This window comes from Chelmon rostratus, chromosome 15 (assembly GCF_017976325.1).
Source record: "Chelmon rostratus isolate fCheRos1 chromosome 15, fCheRos1.pri, whole genome shotgun sequence".
Classification (NCBI taxonomy): Eukaryota; Metazoa; Chordata; class Actinopteri; order Chaetodontiformes; family Chaetodontidae; genus Chelmon; species Chelmon rostratus.
In genome coordinates this window covers 14,441,430-14,466,404 of record NC_055672.1, presented here as the reverse complement: position 1 = coordinate 14,466,404, position 24,975 = coordinate 14,441,430, and the positions used below count along the sequence as shown (strand labels likewise).

At 44.9% G+C, this 24,975-nt stretch overlaps 1 protein-coding gene across 2 annotated transcripts in view; it reads left to right on the top strand.

Annotated features, from left to right (window-relative positions):
- Positions 1–6,183: 6,183 nt before the first annotated feature.
- Positions 6,184–24,975, top strand: part of kif26ab (kinesin family member 26Ab) — a 68,276-nt gene continuing 49,484 nt past the window's right edge. For both annotated transcript variants that reach the window (XM_041953849.1, XM_041953848.1), the window contains exons 1-2: positions 6,184–6,375; positions 6,614–6,832. In XM_041953849.1, the coding sequence (XP_041809783.1) occupies positions 6,313–6,375; positions 6,614–6,832 (282 nt within the window). In that variant the 5' untranslated portion in view covers positions 6,184–6,312. The remainder of the gene's footprint in view (positions 6,376–6,613; positions 6,833–24,975) is intronic.

The window sequence follows — 24,975 nt, the reverse complement described above, 5'->3', positions numbered from 1 at the left end:
TGCGAATTAACTGTATTTACTGGTTTTACTGAGCCTATGTAGTAATATCCACCAAAGTGGTGAACCTCTCTCCATCCTTGCTTGTGAACCACTGAGCCTTTCCAGGATGCTCCTTTCATACCCAATCATGACACTATCACCTGTCAACCTGTTTACCTGTGGAATGATCCAAACAGGTGTTTTTGGAGTGTTCCACATTTTTCCCAGTTTTTTGTTTCTCCTGTCCCAACTTGTTTGAAACGTGTCACTGCTTCAAATTTGGAATAAGAAGATATTTACAAAAATCAGTGAAGCTGATGAGGGCAAACATTAAATCTGTTGTCTTTGTGTTGTTTTCAGTTGAGTATATGTTAAAAAAAGGATTAGCAATCACATTTTATCACATTTTTTTCCAACTTTTTAAGAATTGGTTTGTATCTTCTCACTGTTTTATTGTATTATATATTAAACAAGTGTGAAAAGGACTGTGTGTGTGTGTGTGTGTGTGTGTATGAATGGGATTCTTTGCCTGTGTGAAAAAAGCAACAGAAATAAATTTCTTGTTTCAAAGCAGAGTCTCCTGTGACTGCTCCAGTGTTGCACCAAATCCATGAAACCGTGCATGTGCAGCTCCTTGCTAAAGATTCCTGAGCAATTTCCCATTTGACATGGTTTTCTGTATGAATTAGCGCACGTCTAACCAATTGGTGGAGGTCATTTCTCTCAGCGTGCACAGCTCCTTTGTGTTCTCTAAAGAAATGTGTTCTGAATAATAATTGGATTGTGACTGCAGAACGCCTTTAGGGAGGAATACAACATCAAACCCACACATGGAGCTCGTCTAACACCTTTCTGTCTGCGCTCTTACTGTCTGACTCTGAGATAAAGTCACCAAAAATTAGATTGAAGTTAGAAGACAAAGGTGACATTAAAATCTCATGTGACTTCCCAGCCTGCGCTGGCTGGTATTTGCTATCTCCAGTCTTGAGGGCGGCTGCCCCGTCGTGCTCCTTGCTGGTGGAACCCAGCTCATCCGGTTAGACCAGCATGGGCCTCATTCCTCCCTGAATGAGAGACTTGTATGGACCTAGCCCCAAAACAGTATATAAAGAGCTTTTAGCTCTGAAGTGAGTCAGTCTGGGCAGGGATGACACCAAGGAAGCACGGTCGCAAAAGGACAGAGCTCACCTGCTCCAGGTAAGCCCTCTTGACGCACAGCCTGTCCTCTGCTGAGGCCCTCTGCTTGTGTTTGTGGATTTATCCAGAAATCTGCTGCAGTGATGCGTTCACTGCCCACAGGTCGTGCCAGGAAACTAATCCTAGCTGCTGTTTTTTTGTCTTCTTCTTCTTTTACCAGTGGAATCAACAGTTTGACGGACGGACTTCGCCCTGGAGAAGTGTTTGGTCTCTCTGATTAAGTGGTTCTCAACAGTTCAACAGTTCAATGAGAAAATTGTGAAATGTTTAGGACCACTTGACCAGTCAGACACATGCAGTCAGCTAGGGAAAATACAGCCTCTGAATGGATCTTTAAAAAGAAGGCGAACCTCTCTGAAGTCGTGACTTAATGATTTTAGAACAAGTGTGTGATTTCCTCTGCTCCTCTGTTCCCTAATGCCTCTCTGTCGTCTACTCTCATTGTGCCCCCTTGTGTTACAATAGCAACTGCAGTCCAGGACCTGGGAGGGGGCTGTAAAACTCATCAGGCTCCAGTAATTTCATTCTGCTGGCGCACACACACAGATTTTAACAGCTCTGCTGCTGCAGTAATACCCTGTCTTAACTATTGCCACTGTTCAGAAATACTGATTAAAACAAGTCAATAAAGAATCATGTGTCTCTGTTGAGTCCGTGTGGGACGATGGACCGTGAGTCTGCGGGGATGGTCGCTGTCCAAAGTACTGAAACGTCCTGCTGTGGTAAATATGGCAAAATCACTGCTTCTGCTGTCATTTCCCATCTAATCAGACAGTCTAGAGGAGAATCTTGTCTACTTTTTGTTGTTACTGCAGGTAAATAATTCTCCATTGCTCAACTATTCCTACTTTTATCTTGATTTATGTGAGATTTCCTGGACTTTTGATATCTGTTGCAGTGATTAAACCTCATATTCTGCACAGTTAGAGTCTAAACGTCTTAATTTCATTCTAAACACACTCGTCTGTATTCAGATCTTTTATTTTGGGACTACTTGGATGGGAAAACCTGACCCAAAGACTCAAAATCTGACACAACTCTAGGAAAAGAAAATCCGAGCGCCTTTCCCCCAAAGGCACAGGCTACTTTATACCGCATAAATCATTCATGAACGCGCTGTGCACCGATTATTCCCCCTCTCCTTTTAGACAGCCCCCTTCTCCTTTCCCCCCTTTGATCTCCTCCATGCGCCAAGAACTATCAATATTTGCTAAACGTTTCTCACAAAGCCTGGCCGTGCACCGGGAGAAGCTGCAGAGGTCTCCCAGGCGCGGGGATAAGACAGAGGAGGGGCGTTAATGAGATGCCCACAGCGATTTCCCTGTGCGCGCGCGAGGCCGGCAGATGCAGCAGCACACGCGCTCCCAGGGGAGCCCCGTCCCCGGAATTTCATCAGCGGCCGGGGGACACCGAACCCAGACCTCCTCCAGCGAGGAGAGCTGGGTGACGGACGTGGTAAATCATCTTTACTATGGATTGTAATTATCGGCTCGCTGACGACCCCTGCCTGATGATGTCATAGTGATCTATCATGATGGTAATCTCGCCTTAGACCTGGAGAATACATATTTTCATAACAGAGAGCCGGTGTTACAAACTGGGGGCATGCAGTTTGGTAGATGTGGGCATGCACTAAGCAGGGGAAGCTTGTTGCATTATGGGAAATGTCGGATCTAGTGTTTTTTGGGGGAGCTTGACCCACATAAAGCACTAAAAGTCAGGATATCTCCCCTCTGCTGCTCAGATTTGGACAGTTAGGCTAAATCTGTCTCTCCAGCATCACAGCAGTGCCATATAAATCTCAGGAATGCCCCTTTAAATCCAACACCACTGAGCTAGACGCAGATTCGTGCAGTTTTTGTTCGAGTTGCCGCACTTAAAATGAGTCTGATTTGAACGCAGTGTCCAGCTGTGACTCAGAAAACATGCTCGTATCTCAGCGGGTGTTGTCGTGCTGTTGTTCACCGACTGTGGAGCAGCTCCATGTGAATGACATCATCACTACAGTCTGCCTCTCTGCTCCAAACACACACACACACTGAAGCTGAGCTGACAAACCGCTCTGTGAGTTCTGCTTCAGATCGAGCCTGAGCAGCCACACTGCACAGTCAGCCTAACTACATCCACATAAGGGCTCTCCTGGACCACATGCAACTACCTGGTGGTCTCAGCCACTCAATCTGTGGGATATCTACCCTCAGATCTTAGTGACTTTTACACAACTGCTGCATTATTTAGCACCAGGAGCCACAAACACCTTAAATCATTGAGTTGCTCCGAGGTGACACAAGAGTTTCATTCATTTTTTCAAAACAAATTCTGATTGATTGATTTTGATATAGCTTGCAATAAAGTATATTAAAATCAATCAAAATTGTATCAGTGTTCATTTGCTTTGAAAAAAAAACTACCCCTACAGTTGAGTTTCATCATCATAGTGAGGCAATAAGAGTTTAAGTGTCTCATCTTTGATATCCCCTTGTCAGAAATACAATTAGGGACTCTATAGCAACACTGCACAGTCCATCATGCAGGGATATTATGTAGGAGAAAGAAATACCATAAAGTAAGCTATGATGAGGTCATTACCGCGTGCCACAGACACACTGTGAGCTCCTATATGAATATGATAGGACCATAACAGGGGATCTGTCGTTAGGGGTTATGGCCAGAATTGTTATTGTGCGCTTTACATCCTCTGGTGGGGGGGCTGACAGAGTCTCACCAGCAAATCGGGTGGGAGAGCGGGTCATCACTGTCTGACAGGGGGACTGAGAGAGAGAGAGGATGACTGAGTGAGTGAGAGAGAGAGGGGGAGAACGGGAGAGAGAGAGAGAGAGGCTGGAGAACAGAGAGCAGCAGACGCACAAGGTGCTCCTTCGCTCTCAGAGCTGCAGCGCTCAAAGATCAGACCCGAGCAGCCTCGGGGTATCTTAAAAAGTCTTCCACTGGATGTAAACCTCTTCTTTCTGCATGACCGATGGATTGTATGTCTTTATTGTCTTGTCGGACTACTGGAAATCTGAGAGGCTGTTTTACGCACACGTGTGAGCGCTCCTCGTGAGTCACTGGATGTCCGGATTAAAAAACCTTGCGGATCTTTCTGGAGGGTACGAGAGAAAAGAATTAGATGGATATACAAGTCAAATAGGTTTCCCGAGGAGTGGAATATTCGCTAGGCTACGCTCGCAGCCCACATGGCTTTGCCAAACTCGTCGGGGTCTCCCGGAGCTGGGAAGCCCAACCCCAGCGTCATAGACCTGGGGACAATCTTCGTTGACTCCGACATCATATTTGGATTTACGAGTCACCTGCTGAAGAGGAAGACAAAGGTAAGAGCATCCTGAATGGACGATTTACGCGCATGTTATTTTAAAAGCACCATCTCGTGCTTGTGCGCTAAGAAATAAATGGGGACAAGTGACGAGCCAGACAAGTGGCGTGACGGCTCCTGTCCGGTTTTCAGGACCTTGAACAGCACCTCGCAGCATCTCCAGTCCCCTTAAACTCATCCTCGGATCTCACTCATCCTCACTTTGTCTCACTGAACACAAAATTGCGCTGCAAATAAACGCGTCTTTGCGAGCGATCAACTTTTATTCTCTTAAACTATTGCTCGGCCAACAATCCCCCCTAAAGGTTTGATAAAAACTGAGAAATAAAGGAGAATCCACCCTCAGTCAACGCTCAGCCGACTCATACACGGCTGATAACTTATAGTGGGAGCGTTTGTGGTTTATCTGAAGATTCATAATGACCAACCATAACGCAGATCTTTGCGCGTCTTTCAGAAATTCATTTTGCAGCCTAAAACAATTTGCAGGCCGAAAAGCGGCATTAAATGACAACAGAAAATGCATTTGACCCTCCGTACTCTCCAGTTCGCCCCGTCACATCGTCTGCAGGTTGGTAGGAGTTGTACAACGAGAAGACAAATGACTGTTGGTTTCACTAAATGGGTCGTTTGAGGGCAGAAAAAAATAGAAACCGTCTCAGACGCGGGGGGCTGCAGCTCGTGTGTCCTCTGTCGCTTACATCACCCGCATGAAATATTCAAAGTTTACCAATTAAATATTTAACCTTAGTACCTCCACCCTTCCAGTTTGGGAGCTGCTGCTCTGGCAGTTGACCAGAGGATGGCGCCAGACACCAACAACACGCAGAGGCAGCGCTGCGCCTGGAAGGAGAGGCAACAGCTGCTGGTGTGATCTGAAACTGAGCCGTCAAGGCTGAAACAGAAACCGAACGACAGAAATGATCTGTTCTATTTTCCAAATGGTGGTCTGATAGAAAAACTGATCAGCACTTAGCTGGCTCTGATTTAAGGAGCGTTGCCACCCTTTACTGTGGCAAAATGTGCTTAATGTGAAATTCAGTCAGCACAATGAACAATGTGGAAATGATGACAGTGTTATATTGCTATTGAGGAGAACATAAATTCATAATTTATGTATGAATTCATAATCAATTCCAAGTGCAAACTATTGTTTGCACTTTACCTTAAATTCAAATGGAGATACCAAAGTTTCCAACGATAACATTTCTGCAATCTTTGGGGATTTTGATGAACAAACAATTGCAAGTTTTGTCATTTAATGGAATGGTGAAACCATATAAAAACATGGAGTCTGGAGGCTGAATGCTTCAGTCAGTGTAAGCAGATGTAGCTTAAGTGAAGAGCTCTAAAAAGCCGGTACAAAGCATATATGTGTTCGACAAAGTGGAATAAGATGATTTTCCCAACCTCAGTGCAATGAAATGAGGGGAGAAGTAGATTAATATACCACTGTTCACCACACAGTGGTCTAGGTATTAAAACAGACCTGGACCCTCACATAGACCCTGCGCAGGAAAAGTTTTCCTCAGCCCTCCCATTCCAGGACTGATACCGCCTCCTGCGCACCGCTGAGCGCCCTCCTGTACCAAAACTCCTCTGCTGTGAACTTATGGCACACACTCACCAGTTGCCTTCGATCCGCGGCTACGGGTCCAGTACAATGTGACAGATGACTGGTGACCCTGAGTCAGCTCTTCAGTCCAGCCTATGGCTCTGCCCCGCGTCTTTCAGCGGCAGGACCTTTGAGTTTGGTGTTTCACGAAGACGTTCCCCCGAAGGTGTAACCTTGATCCGGGAGAATGAGCTCATTCGGGTGCAGTGCAGCTCCTGATGGACGGGACCCCAACAACCGCATGTTCACTGTAAGTGTCCCACTGCGCGTGATTGAGTGTATAAACAAGTTCGTTTCCACGTAATATAACACATAAAAAGACGCGCGCTCGCATCTCTTTGGTGCGCGCTCGGGCAGGTGCCCTGCATTCAAACCGGTCGTCAAGATACAAACAAACAATTTCACCCTCACCCTCGCGCGCATGGGAGCTCTGACCTGTTGACATTCTTTCAGCTGAAGTTAACCAAACATTTTTCCTCATGCTAAAGGTGGAGGGATGTCCGAGCGGAGAGTCTCCGGCGACCCCCAGGAAAAGACTTCACTCCGCCGAGGACGCGCGGTGCAGCAGCCGGCCTCCGCCCGAGGGCGCCGGGTCGGTTTCCATCTCCGAGTCGGAGGAGAAGGGAGGCTTTTGCCAGCAATGTCAGCAGAAAGTCACAGAGCTGAAGAAGCAAGCCCTAGCCCTGGCAGACCAGAACTCACTGAAGGTTGGTTTAATCGCCTTTTTTCACACTCTTATAGGCCAATCTCATGTTCAAATTCAACTACTTCGCAATTATTCACACCTTAAAGTTTGAATAATAACAGCAGTTATCAGCTGAGATGCATTGCTATTCAGTCATCGGACCTGAGCTTTGGCTGTAACATGTCTGTAACCTTTCTGTCTTTTGGCCTTTCTGGCTCACCTGCACCTGCTCCTAACGCTGACACCTACAGTGAAACTTGATTCCCTCCCTGGTTTATAATTGTACCAAGAAAGCTCTCACCATCCACTTGTAAACTTGTTTATTGCACGCTTGACTTCAAATGCTGGCCTTGGATGTGAAAATGGAAGCTTTTGAGACTTTGAAAGTGGCCCATTGTTTAGCTAAACAATGCTTATCTCTTTATTTTGCTGCTGGGTGTGGGGGGTCGGGGGAGTTGAAATGAGCGAGCCGCTCATGTTGGAGACTGAGGAGGAAGTTGGAGTCCCAGTCGACCTTCGCTGTGCATTGAAAGTGTTCCTGTATGGCTGCTCCCACAATTCCCACCGCTGTTAAATATAGGCCCTGAGACTGCTGTTGTTGTGGCGGGCTGGGTTTGCCCCCTCGGGTCGGCTCACCTTTGTTGTCCCGTTTTAGAGAGAGAGTCCCAAAGTCAGATTGGATTACAGCTCTTCGAGGCTCACCCCGAGTCCCACAGCACCCGATGTTCATACGGGGACAGGTAGACAAGGGACAAGGGGCCATTTCTGAAGCACCTGGGCTCCTTGTTTGAGACATCGGCATGTGTGGTCTAATCTTTGTTCTGAGCATATCAGATCTATGTTCAGGTATCAGGTAAGTCCACCCCGAAAACACATTAAGCCTACCCCTGACTGCCATTATCTGCCATGGGAACTGACCTCCCCTTTTTAGTGTGGGACCCTCCAGCAGTACTTTGTGGCCTTCACCAGGTGCTCTGTGCTGGAGACAGAGATGGGAGCAGCCCATTTCCCCCCTATTTTGCGCTTGTTGATGGCTAAATTGGGCCTTAATTCTGGGGTGGCAAACAGTAATGGCAGGGTGCTCCTGTTGTACCCGGGTCATGGTATGGACCGCTTCAGCTCTGGGATAATAAACCCATTGTCTTTGTGAGTTTGAGCTGCCCACCTGTTGGGCCTCATAGGATGGACGCGGTTATGGATGATCGCTTCCAAATTGCTTCCTCCATGGAGGGAATAAGGTCAACGGGGGCGACTCAGGTGGCCTGTCGGCGTGTCTGGGATCACGCTACCTGCTAGGGGTCCGGCCAGTGTTGTGTCTGCTTGTTGTCATGGGAAAAACGAGAGCCGAGACCGTCTACCCGAGGTCGCACTTCCCCTCCCTCCCCATCCGCCCGCCGTCCCGTTTTTTTGTGAAGAGGAAGTCGGCTTGGTCCCCAGACATCCCTCTCCCCCTCAGCCGGCCTGCAGACTTATTGTTTGAATACAGTAGTAGTAGCGAGTAGATAATAATTCAGGGAAGAGTGTTTGGGTACAGTGAATGTGTTTTTATACACGAAGCCTTGTAGAGGGAAAGTTCAGTGTTCACACACACTGAAGCCTCCCAGACAGCTCTTGTGTTTTCCTGTTTGGGTCTAAAGGAAGCTGCCTACAATATGTCCTGCAAGAAATTTAGAGAAGTAAAGGCCTTTTCCCTCCTAACTGTAGCCTAGAGGTGTAGGTGAACCCTGGCAACAACACTGTCATATACTTGCATAGAAACCATTCGGCCAGCATTAGAAAACTCAAGATGATTTCTTTGTGCGTCCACAACCACTGGCAGCAAGTAAATATTTTTCATGCTTCCTGCCTGAAGCATGCTTCATTTCAAAAGCAGCAGTGCACAATGTCTTTGTGTTTGACCACTTTTTGAAACTATTTAAACTACGTGTGCAACTACACTGCCCTTAACACACACCATTTACAATGCTTTTCTTATTATAAATATTTTATGATGTTGTATTGAAGGCCTCAACCCCAAATTAACTTTGCTGAAATTATGTCCTTGAGCTACCACCCTTAGGTTTCAGCTGCCTTGGCACATTTTATGTTTTGCCCTTTGCTAAGAGGACAGAGAGAAACCGCACAGACAACCTCCAGACTTAATCTAATCAAGGGAATTCACCTACTTAATTTGCATAATTAAAACCTACAGTAAAGAATAACTTCAATAGGGAACAGCAGACAGTCTGGATTCAATAATTATAGACTGTGCTTATTGTGGCTGGACACAGTGGCTAGGTGAGGTATGATGTAAGGAAAGATGATCGCTGAAATCTCAGCTTCAAAGAAACCAATTAGCTTCTTACTGTAATCAGAGGCTGTGCAAACACAGGCAGATAGGACCATGCAACTGGATTAGAGCCGACCTCAGCTCTTAAATGCTAACTGTTCTCTGCTTTTTGTAAGTCTCAGATCTGAAAGGGATATTTCATATTTTGGTTGTGTGTGCTGATGAGATGAAATCGCGCTTTTGTTGTGCCCGTGCCATCAAACGTCTCATGAAAAAGTTAAGAGAGTGTCAGTGACAACAATAGGATTGTATGGATCCGTGTTCCCCGCAGTCATTGTGACTATAATTCCTCGCCGGTGGCCAGGCTGGAGCAGCTCAAGCCCCTCAGTCACAGCTCAGACAGGAGCAAGGCCACTTGATACCCTTTTTTTGAAAAGGCTTACCTTAATTGCATTCGCTGATGCATGTGAGAGATGACATTCAGGGACAATGGGAGCCAAAAAGACTGGACTGCATTGATGAAATATGCAAGGAGGTGTATCGTTGCTCAGCTTTACAGCATCCTTGACGATAAAGTTAGAAATGTACAAAACTTTTTTCGGAAAGGCTCTAATTTGCTTTCTTGCCGAGAATTAGATGAAAAAATCGATACCGCTCTCTTGTCTGTATGCTAATGAAGCTGGAGCCAGCAGCCTGTTAGTGTAGATCAGCATAAAGACATAACATAGGGGGGAAACAGATACAGCTAACAGGGCTCTGTCCAAAGGCGCCTACTAGCACCTCTGAAGCTCACTGATTTACACATTACATCTTGTTTGTTCAATCTGTACAAAATCAAAGTGTAAAAACATGTTATGAAGGGGTATGTGTCAGTCTTCTCCTTCAGGTGTAGTCACTTCCTGGATTAGCACAGCAAAATGCGAGGCTACTGCTGGTTGTACGTAGCTTTATACAAAGCAATTAAATGTCAGACATTTCTCTGCAGTTCCTGCTGTCAGATTCTATCATGTATGTATTTTTACAGATAAAACTTAAAGTTGAAACATGGAATTATGTTACATCTGTTCAGGTCAGTTCTAGAGTGGCTACATTGGGGTCTGGTATGTTGCAGAGACTGCGGGTCAGTGGTAAAGTCAGCAGTGCTAATACCTGCTCATAAATACTGAGCCCTATGAATATACAAGCAGTCTTGGACCTTGTGAGCACACTGACTGATTAACAGAGAACGTCCTGCAGGGCTGTGAGGTCTCAAACATTTGGATTAAGTTGAGCTGCTGGAGTTTGGGGTCAGTTGCGGCCAGGCCTTACCTTCCCGATGACCTTTGCCCTCTGGATACAGGGAAACTGAATTTAGGATCAAAACCTAACCAGGTCACAATGGAGGTCAAAGTGTATTGACGTCAAATCTTGGTGAGAGAATGAGCAACCCGCCACCTAATCATGAATACCACATACCGCTGATGTATGCGTAGTGTGTCCAAGCCTGTTATGGATGATGTGTGTGAGTGTGACTGTGAATGCGGCTGCAGGAATTAATTTGTACCATGAGGCTGTTTGCCAGCTTTTTCATGTTGAATTCATAAATTATGGGGCCGGCAATTTTCACAAACGACTCATTTGGATTCATGTTTGATTCGTTTCTGCTTTGTTCCTCGTTTGACCCCTGGTCCATTTTCAGTGGAGAGCTGTTAGTGAGTACATGGAAGTGTTACAAATCAAGTTTTGTTTCCTGAAGCACTGAAGAAAGGAAATTAGTCAACCGTACGTCATGCAGCAAATGTTTCCTGGCCAAAAAGTCAGTGAGGGTGTGCGATCCGAGTTTGTTTGGCTTTGTTTTGTGTGAAATAAACACACTCACTTGTGTGTATGCATACAAATCTCATGTATTAAGTACATGTTGTCTGCTTTCCTTTTATTTTCCCAATGCATTCTGCGTCTGCTCGTCCACTTATGGATCTGTATAACTGTAAAACAACAGGGGCAGAGTGTTTGGTTGCCAGCAGGAGCGTTGCTTTGTTGATAATAGTACTGTGCATAGATGAGTGTGTTTACAAGCCAGTGTTGGCAAAATGTTCCAGGAGAGACAGGGATTAAGTGGGTGCTCGTCAATGGCTTCAGATCTACCTACCTGACTGTTTCTCAGGAGAGTCGTGGGGACTGTTACCTCTCCTTTGCTGACTGACCTCTGACCTTTCTGTCAGTTCTCCCAGTCTTACGGTGGGTTAGGGTTTCAAGGGGCCGACCCGGGCTGCAACAGGTGTATGCTGCCAGGTTCGCTGCAGGAGGGCAGACGACAGAGTGACTGGCAGACGGATGGAGGGAAGGATAGGAAAAAAAATGACTGTGTGAATAACCCTTCTGGTTGTGAAACTTGAGCTGACGTAGAGTTAAAACAGAGCATGACCATATTATTCTATTCACCTCTAAGCACCTGAGCCCCCGAGGCTCTCTGTGATGTGTGTGTTGCGTGCCTGTGTGCCTGCTCAGCAGTGCGTGCACTCCGGAGAGCCGGGGAGGAGATGAGAGACGAGAGGGGAGAACAGAGGAGACTCTGGGCTGAGCCGTCCCCCCGCTTCATCCCTGCATGCAGTGTGACTCCTGCTTTATGGCATGTGGCTGCATTAAACCGCAGAGCAATAATCTGGTGTCAAGTGGTGCAGAGACCACAGACATCAGTCACGGCGCTGCCGCCGCTGCGCTGTATCTGTGAGCCTCGGCAGCATGCAGCTGTTCACTGCCGCTTTACCTCAAGTTTCCACAACTTCATTCATTCTCTCTTTCAGCAGCTGTCAGCCACCTCTTCATGTGACAAATTTGCATCCATTGTGTTTGCTTCTTTTATGCTCACTGTTAGGGCTGGGGATTGAGTCGCAGTATTTTTTTGGTACTGGCTCAAATATGTCCGCAGCTGCATGTATTTGTATTTATTTATATTGACATTTTGCACTTTTGAATCTTTTTCTCACTTGTTTAAACTTTAACTTGCTTCTGCTGTCTGTCTGATTGTTGCTTTCTGAGTATCCTGCTTTTGCTTTGCCTGTCACTTTGTAAGCACTTTGTAAACTCTGTTTTTAAAGGTGTTATATAAATAAAGTTATTATTTGAAGTATTACAAGCTGTGAAGTACTGAAACGTAGAATCGCATGTCTGGCTAGATTCATACTTATTTACTCAGTCTTTTGTTAGATAGTTTTAAGTCAAAATGTTGCCAGGCTGTATGTTATTTGGTCAAAGTTCTTCATTTAACATCTGAGAATTTTGGCTTGTTTTCTAAATGACAAATGTTTTTTGTAGGAAAATGGTTTTTATTTGGTTGTATGAAACTCACCTATTCTATTGCTGCTAGTCTTAAAAACCAAACCGTACAATACAATCTTACAGTACAGTGGACACAGCGGCATAGAACAAAGGACTCTGTCGGTTCATGTTTTGGTTGTCTTTGAAGAGAATTCCTTCATTTCCTTCATTTCCCAGCCTTTATCTCCTCCTGGAAGCTGCACATTGCAGCCACAGTGCTTTAAATGTGGACAGTGGAACAACTCTGTCAGCAGTGAAGGGAGCGTAAAGAGTTTCTCATTCACTTTCCTGCTTCCACATTTTCACAGCTGGCCCTGCTTTTCAAAGTAGCTGATTTTCACTGGACAAAACCTCTTATTCGCTAACCTTCAGGCATCTGTGGAATGAAGGCCACATCTTCACCGTGTCTGTCGCAGTTTCACTTTACATCTTTAATTTGGTGAGCTGAAAGTGAATTGACCCCAATTGTTGCTGCTCAGTCTGCTACTTATCGCTATTTCAAGGCTAAATTGCTGCGAGGCAGAGTGCAGGAAATGGGTCTGGGGCGCGCAAATACAAGAGCTGATGGGTCTGGCTGGAAACTGAGCTGCTGTAAGGCTGATGCTCATCGCCATTCGTGGATAGTGAATAAATCTGTAGTGAGGATGAGGAGTTCTCCACCTTGAATAACTGCCATTCCTTACGTCTTCGCTGCGTTCTTGACTGCTTAGAGGAGCAGATGAAACAGTAGCTGGCTGAGGGTCGACCCTAGAAAATACCCACTAACACGCTCACACACACACACACCTAATCTCCACACACAGCCACATGCACACAGGTGAACTCGTGCGGGAGCTCAGACACGCACACACATATGGACAGAGTTTACCTGAATGTGTCCTCTTCTGGCCATCTGGCCCTTTCTGGTGCGGCTGCATGCCACTGTAATGTCTACAGAGAGCCGTCCAGATGTTCCCTGAGTTACCTGACAAGGTGAGAGGAGCTATTTAGAGCTGCTTAGACCTGGGAATTTACTCTGCTGCCTTCAGTTATTGCAAAGGTTGCAGCGCCTTTCTCATTCACTTAAGTCAAATATATAAAGACGACCTATTATCCTTAACAGCTATTCAGTAATGACGTTCAATCAAAACGTGTGACTGAGGAGACCAGCCACACCATTACCTTATAATGAGCTGATGAGAAGGCAATAAGCTACCAGAGGACAGGAAGCTTCACGGTTGGGTGAGCATCTCAGCTTTTTTAAAATCTTTTCTGAAATGTTGGCCTGATGCATTCAGAAAGAGATGTATTCTTAACAAAGAAATGGTACCACAATATTAGGATTTAGAAAGAATGTAAGAAATCCTTAAATAAATAGAAATAAAATATTACTTTCCTCAGCATTTTGTGAAATACTCAAATACATTTTCTTGCCAAGTGTTAGTAGAGAAGATTGATACGACTCACATGGCTGTCTGTTGAATATGAAGCTGAAACCAGGAGACGTTAGCGTCTTAGCATAACATAAAGACTGGAAGCAGGGGGGAAACAGCTAACCTGAGTCTATCCAAATGTGCCTACCAGCACCTTTAAAGTACAGAAATGAACATGTGTCATTTGTTTAATTTGCACTTAAAAATGCAAGTGTAAAAACGACAAGTTATGGTTTTAAAGGGTAAACTTGACACCTGCTAGCAGAAGTTTTTTGTTTGCTAGCTGTTTCCCCCTGCTCCAATCTTTAAGCTAAACTAAGCTAAGCTAACTCTCCTGTTTATAGCTTAATCTTATCAGTCTTTTCAAATACACTATGTAACTATAGCACTGTAAAGTAATCTGGTATATAATATAACTATAACAAAAATAAGCTTATATCCAAAATGTCCATTTCTTTAAACAACAAGTTTCGTCAGCAACTAGCTAGCATTGCACAAATTTGGTATGCGTGATCCTTTTGAGTTTGTACAACTATATTTATGGTTCTTGTCATTAGCTGGTCATAGGTGTGTGTTTAATTCAGACATGACTCAGTCAGGACACCAAGACTGAGGCCTGAATCTTGTTCTGTTTTATCAACGATCATTTTTACAGCATTCTTTGAATGAAAGCACCAGGTAACGCTGAGATTGTGACAACACCTGTATTATTTAGCCGTTTCTCATTGTTTGTGTATTTTAAGAATGATTGCCATGCATAATGGCACTTGTCTGAATGGGTTTGCTGCTCTTTGCCGAAGGATCATGTGTTACAATGAGCCAGACTGAAGTGAAACAATGGATCTGCAGTCTAGGCTGACAGGGCGATGTGTTACAGCACACCACGGGTCTGCAGAAAGGAGAACGCAGCGACAAAGGCAGAAATGTCAACGAGCAAAGAACACAAATGCAACAAGAAGTGTAACCACAGGGAATTAATCAGTTTGACTTCTTAATTTAGGGCCAGCCGCCTGTGTGTGTGTGTGTGTGTTACTGAGTATGTGTGTTTGTTTTATTCTATCTCGGGGCTCCTTCTGCCTGGCTCCATATGTCACGGTGTAGTGAGACATGCTCGATCCAGGCAGACTGCGGTCCATTATTGAGTCTGATACAGAGTATTGGAAAAACATAGTTGCTGAGATAAATTTTAAAGGCGGTACACAGACATCGAGGAGCACTGAGTTGGAGGTAATCTGCTGCTGGCTCCATAAAACGCGCTCAATTGACAGCAGGCCTTGTGGTAGCAGACAAATCGCCTGGCTTATAGCAATGTGCTGAAAGAGAATGCCAGCGCTGTGTATCCTTGCCAAGATGGATATGCAGACAGCAAACTCCAGGCTGTTTGGGCGTGGCTCCCTCGCTCAGAGCAAACAGTGGATCAGTGGAGTACGGTGCCTAAGTTGGACTTGACATTGCCTCGTTTGTTTTCCTCTTTGGCAGATGTCGAGCATTGGATGTTGATGTTAAGGAACCAGGTTTATAAAATCTGTGATAAATGTTTGGAGGGAGTGAGCAGCCCCCTCACTGAGCAGCCATTGTTGAAGTGCCAGGAGCAAGGCACTGAAAGAGTTTGTTTTTTGCAGGAGTAGTAATATTTTGTGAAGTGAAATCAATTAAAAGATGACTGATTATATACAGATTTTTTGGAGGGCTCTGTCAGCCTTTATTTTTTTGATTGGACAACTTTTAGAAATAGACAAGACAAAGAGAGAGAGAGGGGGGAAGACACACAGGAAAGGCCCATAGTTCGGAACTGAACCCAGGCCGCTGCTGAGGACTCAGTACGTGGGGTGCAGTTCAGCAAGTGGACTACCAAGGCACCCCTTATATACATCATTTTTGCATGCAGTTTGAAGATATGTTTAAATATGACATATAGAAATTAGTTATATTGCTGAAATGAACACTCTGCGCTCATTTGCAAACTGTAAACACAATACTGGCATATTATCACCTCATAAAGTTGATATAGTGAACATGTAGCTGTAGCTTAGTTACAAATGGAGCAAGATTTTTTCATTTCGAGTTGTGTTTCTGCCAAATGGAAGTCAAATATCTCCTGAGGCAAATACTACTAGTGTGGCTAAATACTCCACTATCTCCATTAGCTTGTTCCTCACCTTGTGTGTCTCCTATTTGTACTCATACAGAGCTTTGCTGCTACATGCTGCTGCAAACATCGCTGAGCGCGGTGAGAATGAACCAAAATGAAGCTTGTAACTCTTGTAACTCATAGGTGATGGATGCTGTGGACTCCATATAAGCTGCTCAAAGGCAGTGCAAAACACTTCCTCAAACATTGCTGCCTTCCTGTTCTCAAAGCAATTTGCAATAACAAAAATCCCAACATTTAAATTTTAGCTTGGAACTACTTGGTGTGATTTGATGTTCCTTAAAAGCGAACCTGTCCATTCCCAGAGGAGCAGCCAACAGCAGTAGTGTGGTTGTGGTGACCAGCTGCTGTGTGAGTGCACCAGTGTGCTTTTATGTCATATTTCTATATACCTTTGTCTCTGGGTGACAGTATGCATGCATGGCTGTGTGGTTCTATTTGTGTTGTGCTAGATGGATTGTGATGGGTTGTGTTGTGATTGGTAGATGGGTTGTGTTAACTCTAACATGGACTCTTACTGGACTCCCCTGGTATGCGTTGGGCTGTTCTTTATCGTCAGGAGCTCATTCTGATACGTATATAGTGCTCCATAAATCCTGGCGCTGTGTGAAAATGCCAGTCAGAGTTCACGCTGCTCATGTTCATTTCATGCTTGAGTGTCCAGCTCTGTGAGCGAGGATGAGTGTGTGTATTGATGATGTGTGAATGTGCGTGTAAGTACCAGAGGAAAGAGAAAGAGATGAAGCACATTCAGAGTCCCTCCATCCTTTCCACTTTGCCGCAGAAGTCGTCCATCTTTCTGAACTTAACTGCTACCAATTTATGATTGCATTATTACAGCCAGGGTTTTATCCTCATTCCACCACATGGGCCTGGTGGTGGTCTGGTTAATGGAGAAGGTGATGGAGAAGGTGACTGGCCAGTGCCATTACTCTGGTGCTCGCCGTGCTTAGCTTTAGGGTGAATATGATGAGAATATAGACTGTCTTTAGGTCTGATTTTTGCCTTGCTGTTTTTTTTACTTGCTGCTGGCTCGGTGCTTTTTATCAGGGTTTAAAATGTCGCTTATCATACTGTTAAACCACACGTCTTTCAGTTATTATCCTAATTTTTGTCCTGTATCCTTTTATCATCTCATAAATGTCCAAAAAAATCAGATTTGCACATAAGCAGGGATCCCTCCTGTAGTCAGAAGGAGCAAAAGGAAGGGGAAGGTGGAAATTGTGTTTTTCTGTTGTGCATTTTTCTTTCATTACCGAATGACTTGACTGAGCAATTTGCCTGCTGACATTTTAAAGGAAATAGCGTAGCAATGCATTCTACAAAATGGCAGCAAAGTTGCTTTTATTCCCAAGGAAAACTGTGTCGCTGAATTTCTCAACAGGCGGAACACTGAAAAGGTCAGCCTCGGCTGTATGGATTTTCATAATGGATTTTCACTAGAGAGAAGTCAGTCAAGATGCAGGGGCAGTGTTTGTCTTTGATTGGCAGTTGAGGTCTTTTTCCCAGATTTTTGCACTTTTGGGAAAAACGTTTGCGAAGCTTCCAAAGCAGCAAACCCCAACGACTTCACGAATCCGAATCACAAGACAGATGTGAATGTGAAGGCGTGAGAAGCACCGTAGTGATAAAGATGCGAGAGAAAGAGGCAATCACTGTAACTGCGGCAGCCACTTAAGTAAAGTGTGAAACAGCAGCGAGGTAGAGAAAACCACTTCAGACTTTTGACTGTACGATTCCACAGGTTTTTGTGCAGCGATGAGCTTAGCTGCCATTTTCTCCAACTTGTGATCTATTACAGTAAACACATTTACTTTGGAGGTCACTGATGTTGAGAAAAAAAACCCCAGCTAAATGAGGATAATTAATTTCTGTTCAGATCAGCAGAGATGTACCGATGCCATCTTGAGCTTGTCATTACTCCCAGCGGATGCTTGTGGAGTAAACCTTCCCCTGCCTCTCTCCCATGAACCGACTCCCATTAATAGATCCGTCCTTTATGCTTCCCCTCTTGTTACTGCCGCTCTATTTTATGATGTCACTCTCTCCGCTGAAGAGCTCTGGGCTGTTTTATCTCCTACGTGTGTGTCGGGCACTTAAACTCAAACCTCTGTGTTTACGAGTCCCAAACTGCCTCTCCATCCTCTGCGTTTGCTTCTCAGTATCGGCTCAGCATCGCCTATAAAAGCTCAGCTATCCTCGCTGCTCTGGGAACTCGCTGGTGGGCCTCACTGTGTGTGACCCCCAGCTAAGTGCCTGACTCCCATGCAGAGTGTGAGAACAAGCCTGTGAGAGAGTGTGGACGAGTATGTGTGCATGTACAGGTTTATTCATAGACTTGTCTCTTTGGCCTAACTGAACGCCGTTAGATGATTTCACCCGCTTGCAGCTGCTTCCAGTTAGTATTTTGTGGCTACATGCTGGTGTTTTGTGGTGTGTTTTAGGCAATTAGCTACCTCTCTCAGAAGCATTTAAATCAAGATGATAGATAGTAGCCATTGTTTACTGCTTGCATCAAACAAAAACATTGCTGGAATGCCTTTGAACGTGTCTGTGCAACACGGAAATGCCTCCCTCCCTCAGATGCCCGGTGAAGAGGAGGGAAGCTCCCGGGGAGCACACCTGTGTCTTTGGCCTTGGTGAATTCCTGCATAGCTTCACTGTTCGGAGCAGGAGTGGATGCTACTGTTCAGTCCTCTGACCCTTTGCTATGTCCAACCCCCCACCTCCTCCTAGAACAGCAACTCAGCAGCTCATAAGAGCCAAAACTTTCAGGGTCATCTTCTCATGTCCACTACAAGTCCAGACAGCTAACCAACCGTAAAACTGTTACGTGGTCAAACTTAAATGCGTGGTTTTATTCACACACAGTGTTTTACAGGTTGTGTCCGCTTGAGTTTGACGTTGATGCAATGTGTTGGTTTCCAGGGGAGGCCTCGGTCATACACAGCAATGCTGACCTTTGGCTCGAGTTCAGAAATGAATCACATGATCGACATTTATTAATCTCTTCTTGTGATTGTTAATAGCATTAACATTAAAGTTGTGAATAGCTGCAACGATTCCATTAAACGGTTAATTATAACTATTAAATAATTCTGAAACTATTTTGATGGTAAATTAATCATTTTGAGTCATTTTTTAATAAAAAATGTTCAGATTCTCTCATGTAAAAATGTGAATATTTTCTGGCTTCTTTACTCCTCTATGACAGTAAACTGAATATCTTTCGGTTGTGGACACAGCAAGACCTTTTATGGATCGAACAACAAATCGATTATTTGAGAAAATGATCAACAGATGAATTGATAATGAAAATAACCTGCAGCCCGTTGTGATTTTTTCTCTTCCATTTTTCCCCTTTTCCTGTGCTGGGTCTGACCTGTTTGCAGCTCGGTTAAATGCATTTCTGAACATATGTATAGAGTTTGTTTAACACTGTCCCTCTGTCTGTGTGAGCATTTTTTCACCAGCATGTATTCACCTCTGTCACACGGTCATTACCACATCCATCTAGCGAGACGTTACCTCCTCCATCTATTCTGTGCATCCGCTGACCCCTCGGCCTCCCCTCGTCCCACGCTGGGCATTCATGTCTTCATCTCTTTGTGAGCGAGAGGCTGTTTCGGCTGCGGCGTCCAATAGATGGCTGAAACCAGGGCACACTTGAACTCCCACAGACAGGGTCGTCGGATGCCACATTTGAACTGGATTTGACCTGTCAGCCTGTACCTGACTTGTTGAGTTTACATCTCTTTTATGCATTTCTTACATGCACCCATACACACAACATTCACATCTGTGCTTGGTCATCATCAGAGGTCGGTTCCCGTACGAGAAAGCCGTTCAGAAAGTGATTCCTGCTCGAGCTGTTAAGTTATAGAGCGTGCTGTAAAAGCCCTACAGTAGCCATTGAAAGTCATGGTGGCGCTATGGGGACGGAGGGCTTGAGGCTCCTGCAGGCGCTGAACAATACTTAATTAGCTCATAAACAAAGGCCAGTGGGGGATCAGAGAGGGCAATCAAAGTGTCCCGTTCCTTTGAGCTTCTCTCGCCGTCAACAAAGCCTCTCTAATAGCCCCGTCACTCCACTTGTTGTGTCTCACCGTGGTGTGCTTCCTGACAACATAAAAGGCTCACATTCCAAAAAGAGCCTTGGACAAGAGACGATACCCGTCCACACCTCCCTTGGACCCCGATGCCTCCCTTCCTCTCTCTCTCTCTCTGCTAGATATTGACATTGCTCCTCCGCTCACCTCCGCGGTGTATGTTTGGTTCCCCGTGGCGACCACGGCTTTCATCTCTCCTCTTTCAGTCTTGCGTCCGTGACTTTGGTGGTCTGTTTTATTGCGTTCCTTTGTGTGACGCTGTGCTGGCACGCTGCTGGGAGCCCGTGAGGAAGTGCTCGACGCACAGAAGACTGTGCCAAGCGCTAGAGGGGTTATTCAAGCTTGGCATGAAGGCAGGTGTGATGTAAATGATGTGTGTGTGTATGTGTGTGTGTGTGTCAGGTGTGTCTGCGTGCATGCCCGTGCGTCACAGTGGCCTGCAGTCTGTGTTTGTATTAGACAGTGAATGTGTTATTTTTCGTATGTTTGGACACGAGGCCCTCTAAAGAAAACAGACGTCCACTGCCACACGAGGACAGCACGGCAGCAGGTCGCAGGCAATCCCTGCTTGTTTGTGCGACCGTGTTATCGTCTCCTGTTTCCTGTCAAAACAGGAAAAGACAGGGGCGAGAATGGAGGCTAGGAAAGTGCTGCCTTGATGTGTGTTGGCTGGAGGTCCAGCTCTGGCTGACAGTGACCCTACCGGCCAGGAAAAACAGACCCGTCCAGGGTGTAACCCGCAGCGGCATCCTTCGTGGTGTTATTTTTATCACTTTCACAACGCACAGCGAGGGATGCTTTTCCCAGCTGTTGACACAGGTCTGGGTCATTTTTGTCTCCAAAACAGTGCAGCAGAGGAGTCCCATCTGGCCGTGTCCCTTTGGCTGGCAGCTTCACATGATTGTAGTCTCTGTTTAGGAAGGGAAATCCTTTTTGACATTTTGTTAATCATGAAAGTGAGACACTCCTTTTCTTTGGATGATCCCCAGACCTCCATCACAATACCTTTTCCGTCAGGCTGGAGCTGTCATGTGCTTTTATCCATCCATCACACATATTTGTTAATTCTTTACAACAGGATGGCACACACACGCACAGGCACACACACGCACAGGCACACACACACACACACACACACACACACACACACAGTAGACCTTCTATATGCAATTTTATGGGGCTCAACTGCGAGTGCATTCCAGACAGTAGAGTCAGCTATCCGTGTGGTTCAGGCGGTGGATTACTGCTGATGGCATGGCAGGTAAAAGCACCGTCCTCTGCTGTGACACGGCTAAATGAGAAGGCACGGACAGGCACGCCGCGCAAACAGCTGATTAGGCAGTCAGCTAATTATTGACTGTTGAAAAATGATAACCTCCTGCTCTGCTCTGCTTCAGGGGTCACTCTGTAAAACTGAGAGTTGCTCTTGTGGAATTCCATGAGTTTGAAGGCAGAGTGAAGTTTAGCTCTTTATGAGGTCTCTAAAAAAGAAAGAGCTGCTTGCACAAGAATGCTATTGTTAGATTTTGCAGATTGAGACCAAGCAAGCTTGTCAGCTTTTGTTTTCCCTGCAATTTGTGTGCACATGGAGGCCAGAGTGACCGCCAACTGTTAGTTATCTTACACAAGAAGCAAAAGACCACTACCACTGCTTGTGGAGGTATGACTTGTGGAGGATGACATTTTTTGTTTGTTTGTTTGTGTTCTTTGATGTGTAACTGAACATGATACCAGGCAGCTAAACATCACCAATAGCTCCTTCACCACGTAGCGTCTAGACCGGCAGCCGTGGTCTGCTCCTGTCTCCGTGACCCAGAGTGTGATATGGCGCGTACTTGCTGGCTGAGGTCGATGTCATCAGCAGGGAGGTCGGAGTTCATTTGTCTTTCTTGACAGACCTTCAGGTGGTGTTCCAGTGCTCTGGCAGAAGGCCACACCGATGCTGACCTCGAAGAGTTGCACAATTAGTTACCCTTTGACCCCTAAGTCCCACAATCAAACCCTGAGCATGGAGTGGGCATGCTTCTGCATCCCTGGACCCACTTTACATGACTGTATGTGCGTTTGTGTGTGTGTGTGTGTGTGGGTGGTGTGTGTGTGGGTGGTGTGTGTGCCTGTGTGTGTGTTTGCAGCTGAAAAAGGCACAGATGTAGCATGTGATTCAGGCTGACATGATATAATAGCTTCTTCTTGTTTCCGTCTACTTCATGAAATTAACAAAACAAAGTGATTGTGAATGTATAAAAATTTACACCGCCAACTTAATGATATATCTGCCTATTTTTCCATTCTCCGTTCATAAATATATAAAAGATCCATTAGTCTGCATCCATCTGCTGCAGACTGTACAGCTCTTACCTCCTTGAGTGACTATTATTTAACTGCTCTTAACTGTGCTTTTCTCATGCTCTTAAGTGCAACTGAAGCACATCACTCAGGGCTTATGCAGACAGAGAGACTCAGATGAACACCATCGTACCCTTGAGCCAAAAGTATAAATCTCTTGGCAGACTCGAGCTTTCTATTTTCACATTGTTTGACATGTTCTGTCCTTGCAGCGCGGCTCCGAACACGCGATGCAGCTGTGAACCTGCGTCTTCCAGCCATTTCTCTCTGGATTCGCTCCATCGTGATCAATTCCTCAGCTCTCACTGAGCTCTGCTGTGTTGTGACATTTCGTGTGAGCAGGCAGAAAGAAGAGCACAATTCAAGACAAGAACTCAGAACTCAACAAAGCTGCCAACAACTCCAAGGTTATCTCTTCATTTCCTGATTTGAAATGACAGGAGCGATGTCCTTGTCCGCCCATGTTGGCATCCCTGACATGAGAATAGAGACGGTTTTGTAACTTGTTCCCTGGTTTGTGATAAGGTGTGCTGAGAAAAGGCTGGATTGGCAGTCTCCTACAGTTAAGTCGTGTCTGTTTGGATGGTGATTTGCCCGTCCTCTTAGTCATGTAGAGGCTCGTTCAAACAGGTGAAGCCTTCACAAATTGGTCTGCTTTCTCCTGTGTCTGCTGGAATGTGTTCAAGCATTGCTTCTATTAGTCTAGCAGCTGGTAATGTCAGTGGGTGTCTGTGGGTTCAGTCGATCAGTCTTTCTGTCCACCACTTTCGTCCGGTATGAAATGCCTCAACAATTATTGGATGGGTTGCCATGGCATTTTGTCCAGACCTTCCAAGAAGATGAATCCTACTGACTTTGGTGATCCCCTTACTTTTGTTCTAGCACCACCAGCAGGTTGGTATTTTTAACTTTTAGTGAAATGTGAAACAACAAAAAGCAGAAGGCAATGCAAGTACTAATAAGAAAATGTGTCAAAACAGCTAAAAATATTTGACAGATTGCCTCAAAATGTTATGCAGGTTTTCATGGTTCCCAGTGGATGAATCATTATGGCTTTGGTGCTGTAATGAAACCAGCAGGTCAAAATTTTCACTAATTCTGTGAAACATGTCAACATAACTACATGGATTACCTGAATACCTGCAAAACTAGTGAGATTCCCATCGGCCGCGGCTGGACTTTTGTGCTTATTAGCAAAAGTTAGCATGCTAACATGAACATACTAAACCAAGATGATGAACAAGGCAAGCTTTATTCCTGCTCAGCATCACGATGTTAACATTAGCTACATTTACATGCACACTAATTTACCACCAGTATTCTGAATATGACAGTGTTCCTAATTTGATTTGGGTCATGTAAACATCAAATTCTGTTTGGATATTCTGAATTAGGCCTCATTCTGAACGTACCACTTTCTGATGAGGACGTGTTATACTCCCGGATGATGCAGGTTTGAGGAGCATTCTTTGGACATGTATACAGTGTATTTGAAATATAAATCTCAGTAGGGATTTTCCCCGCAGTTTGCGACACTTGGGCTCCTGCCTGTTTACTTTCAGCTCTCTGAGTAAACAAACCAACAAGCCTAAAGTTCGCAAGGCTGGAGATGCGTGCATGAAACCACGTGATTGTTAATGTCATTATGTTAGTATGCATGGCTGCACGTAAACGTGAATGTTAGTGGAATTTTCATTTATATTTGCAGGAATTTTGTTGTTTTTTTTTGGAATGAGGGCAAAAACCTGAATATTTTGTGCATGTAAACGTAGTCAATGTCATTGTGAGCAAGTTGACATCAGCATTTAGCTGAAAAGTAGCACTGTAGAATCTTAGTCTTGTTTCATTTTATTCGGTAATACAAGACAAATATGTTCTGTTTAACTTAATGGCAACTTAAATCAATGTGTAATAAGCAGAATAAATTGTAAAATTCTTATGAATTAAAAGTGAATATTATTTAGGAAAAATGGCTTTCAGCCCAACCAATCCTCACCAACTGGTTTGAATAATAAGTGAAATGCAGTTGCTTTTTGTCGTAGGCCGTGAGGCCGTTTGCAGGATGCCATTGTTCCCAAAAGACAAAGTGGCAAAATGTGCATCTGAAAACATTTTGATAAGCCAAGCATTTTCTAGGATGGTGAATGAAAATCCTTCAGACTCAGTAAGTGGATTAGTGTGCACTATTCGCCACAGAGATAGTTCAGCCTACTTCCTTATCTCGCTGATGTTCAATTGAATGTGTCTAGACATCTCAATTAGCAAGAAAAAAAAACAGATAGTGGTTGGTGCTTATCTCACTGTGTTTTTTCTACCAGCCTTCAGTATCTAGTTCACATAAACAGACAACAGTTTTCCATTAATGCAACCCTTCCTGCCTGAAAGCCCTGGACTGATGTTTAAATTTCTATTATTAGTGATAATTGTGTTCTCTGAGAAGTCATTGGCATGGTAATGACATCTTTCATGAAAAATTAGTATTCCCCCCTCTCTCCGCTGTACCTACACTGGGCTGTTGCACCAGAACGACTCTGCCGCTCGCAACTCTGCTGCTCCATTGTTCTGGCGACACGCAGCAGC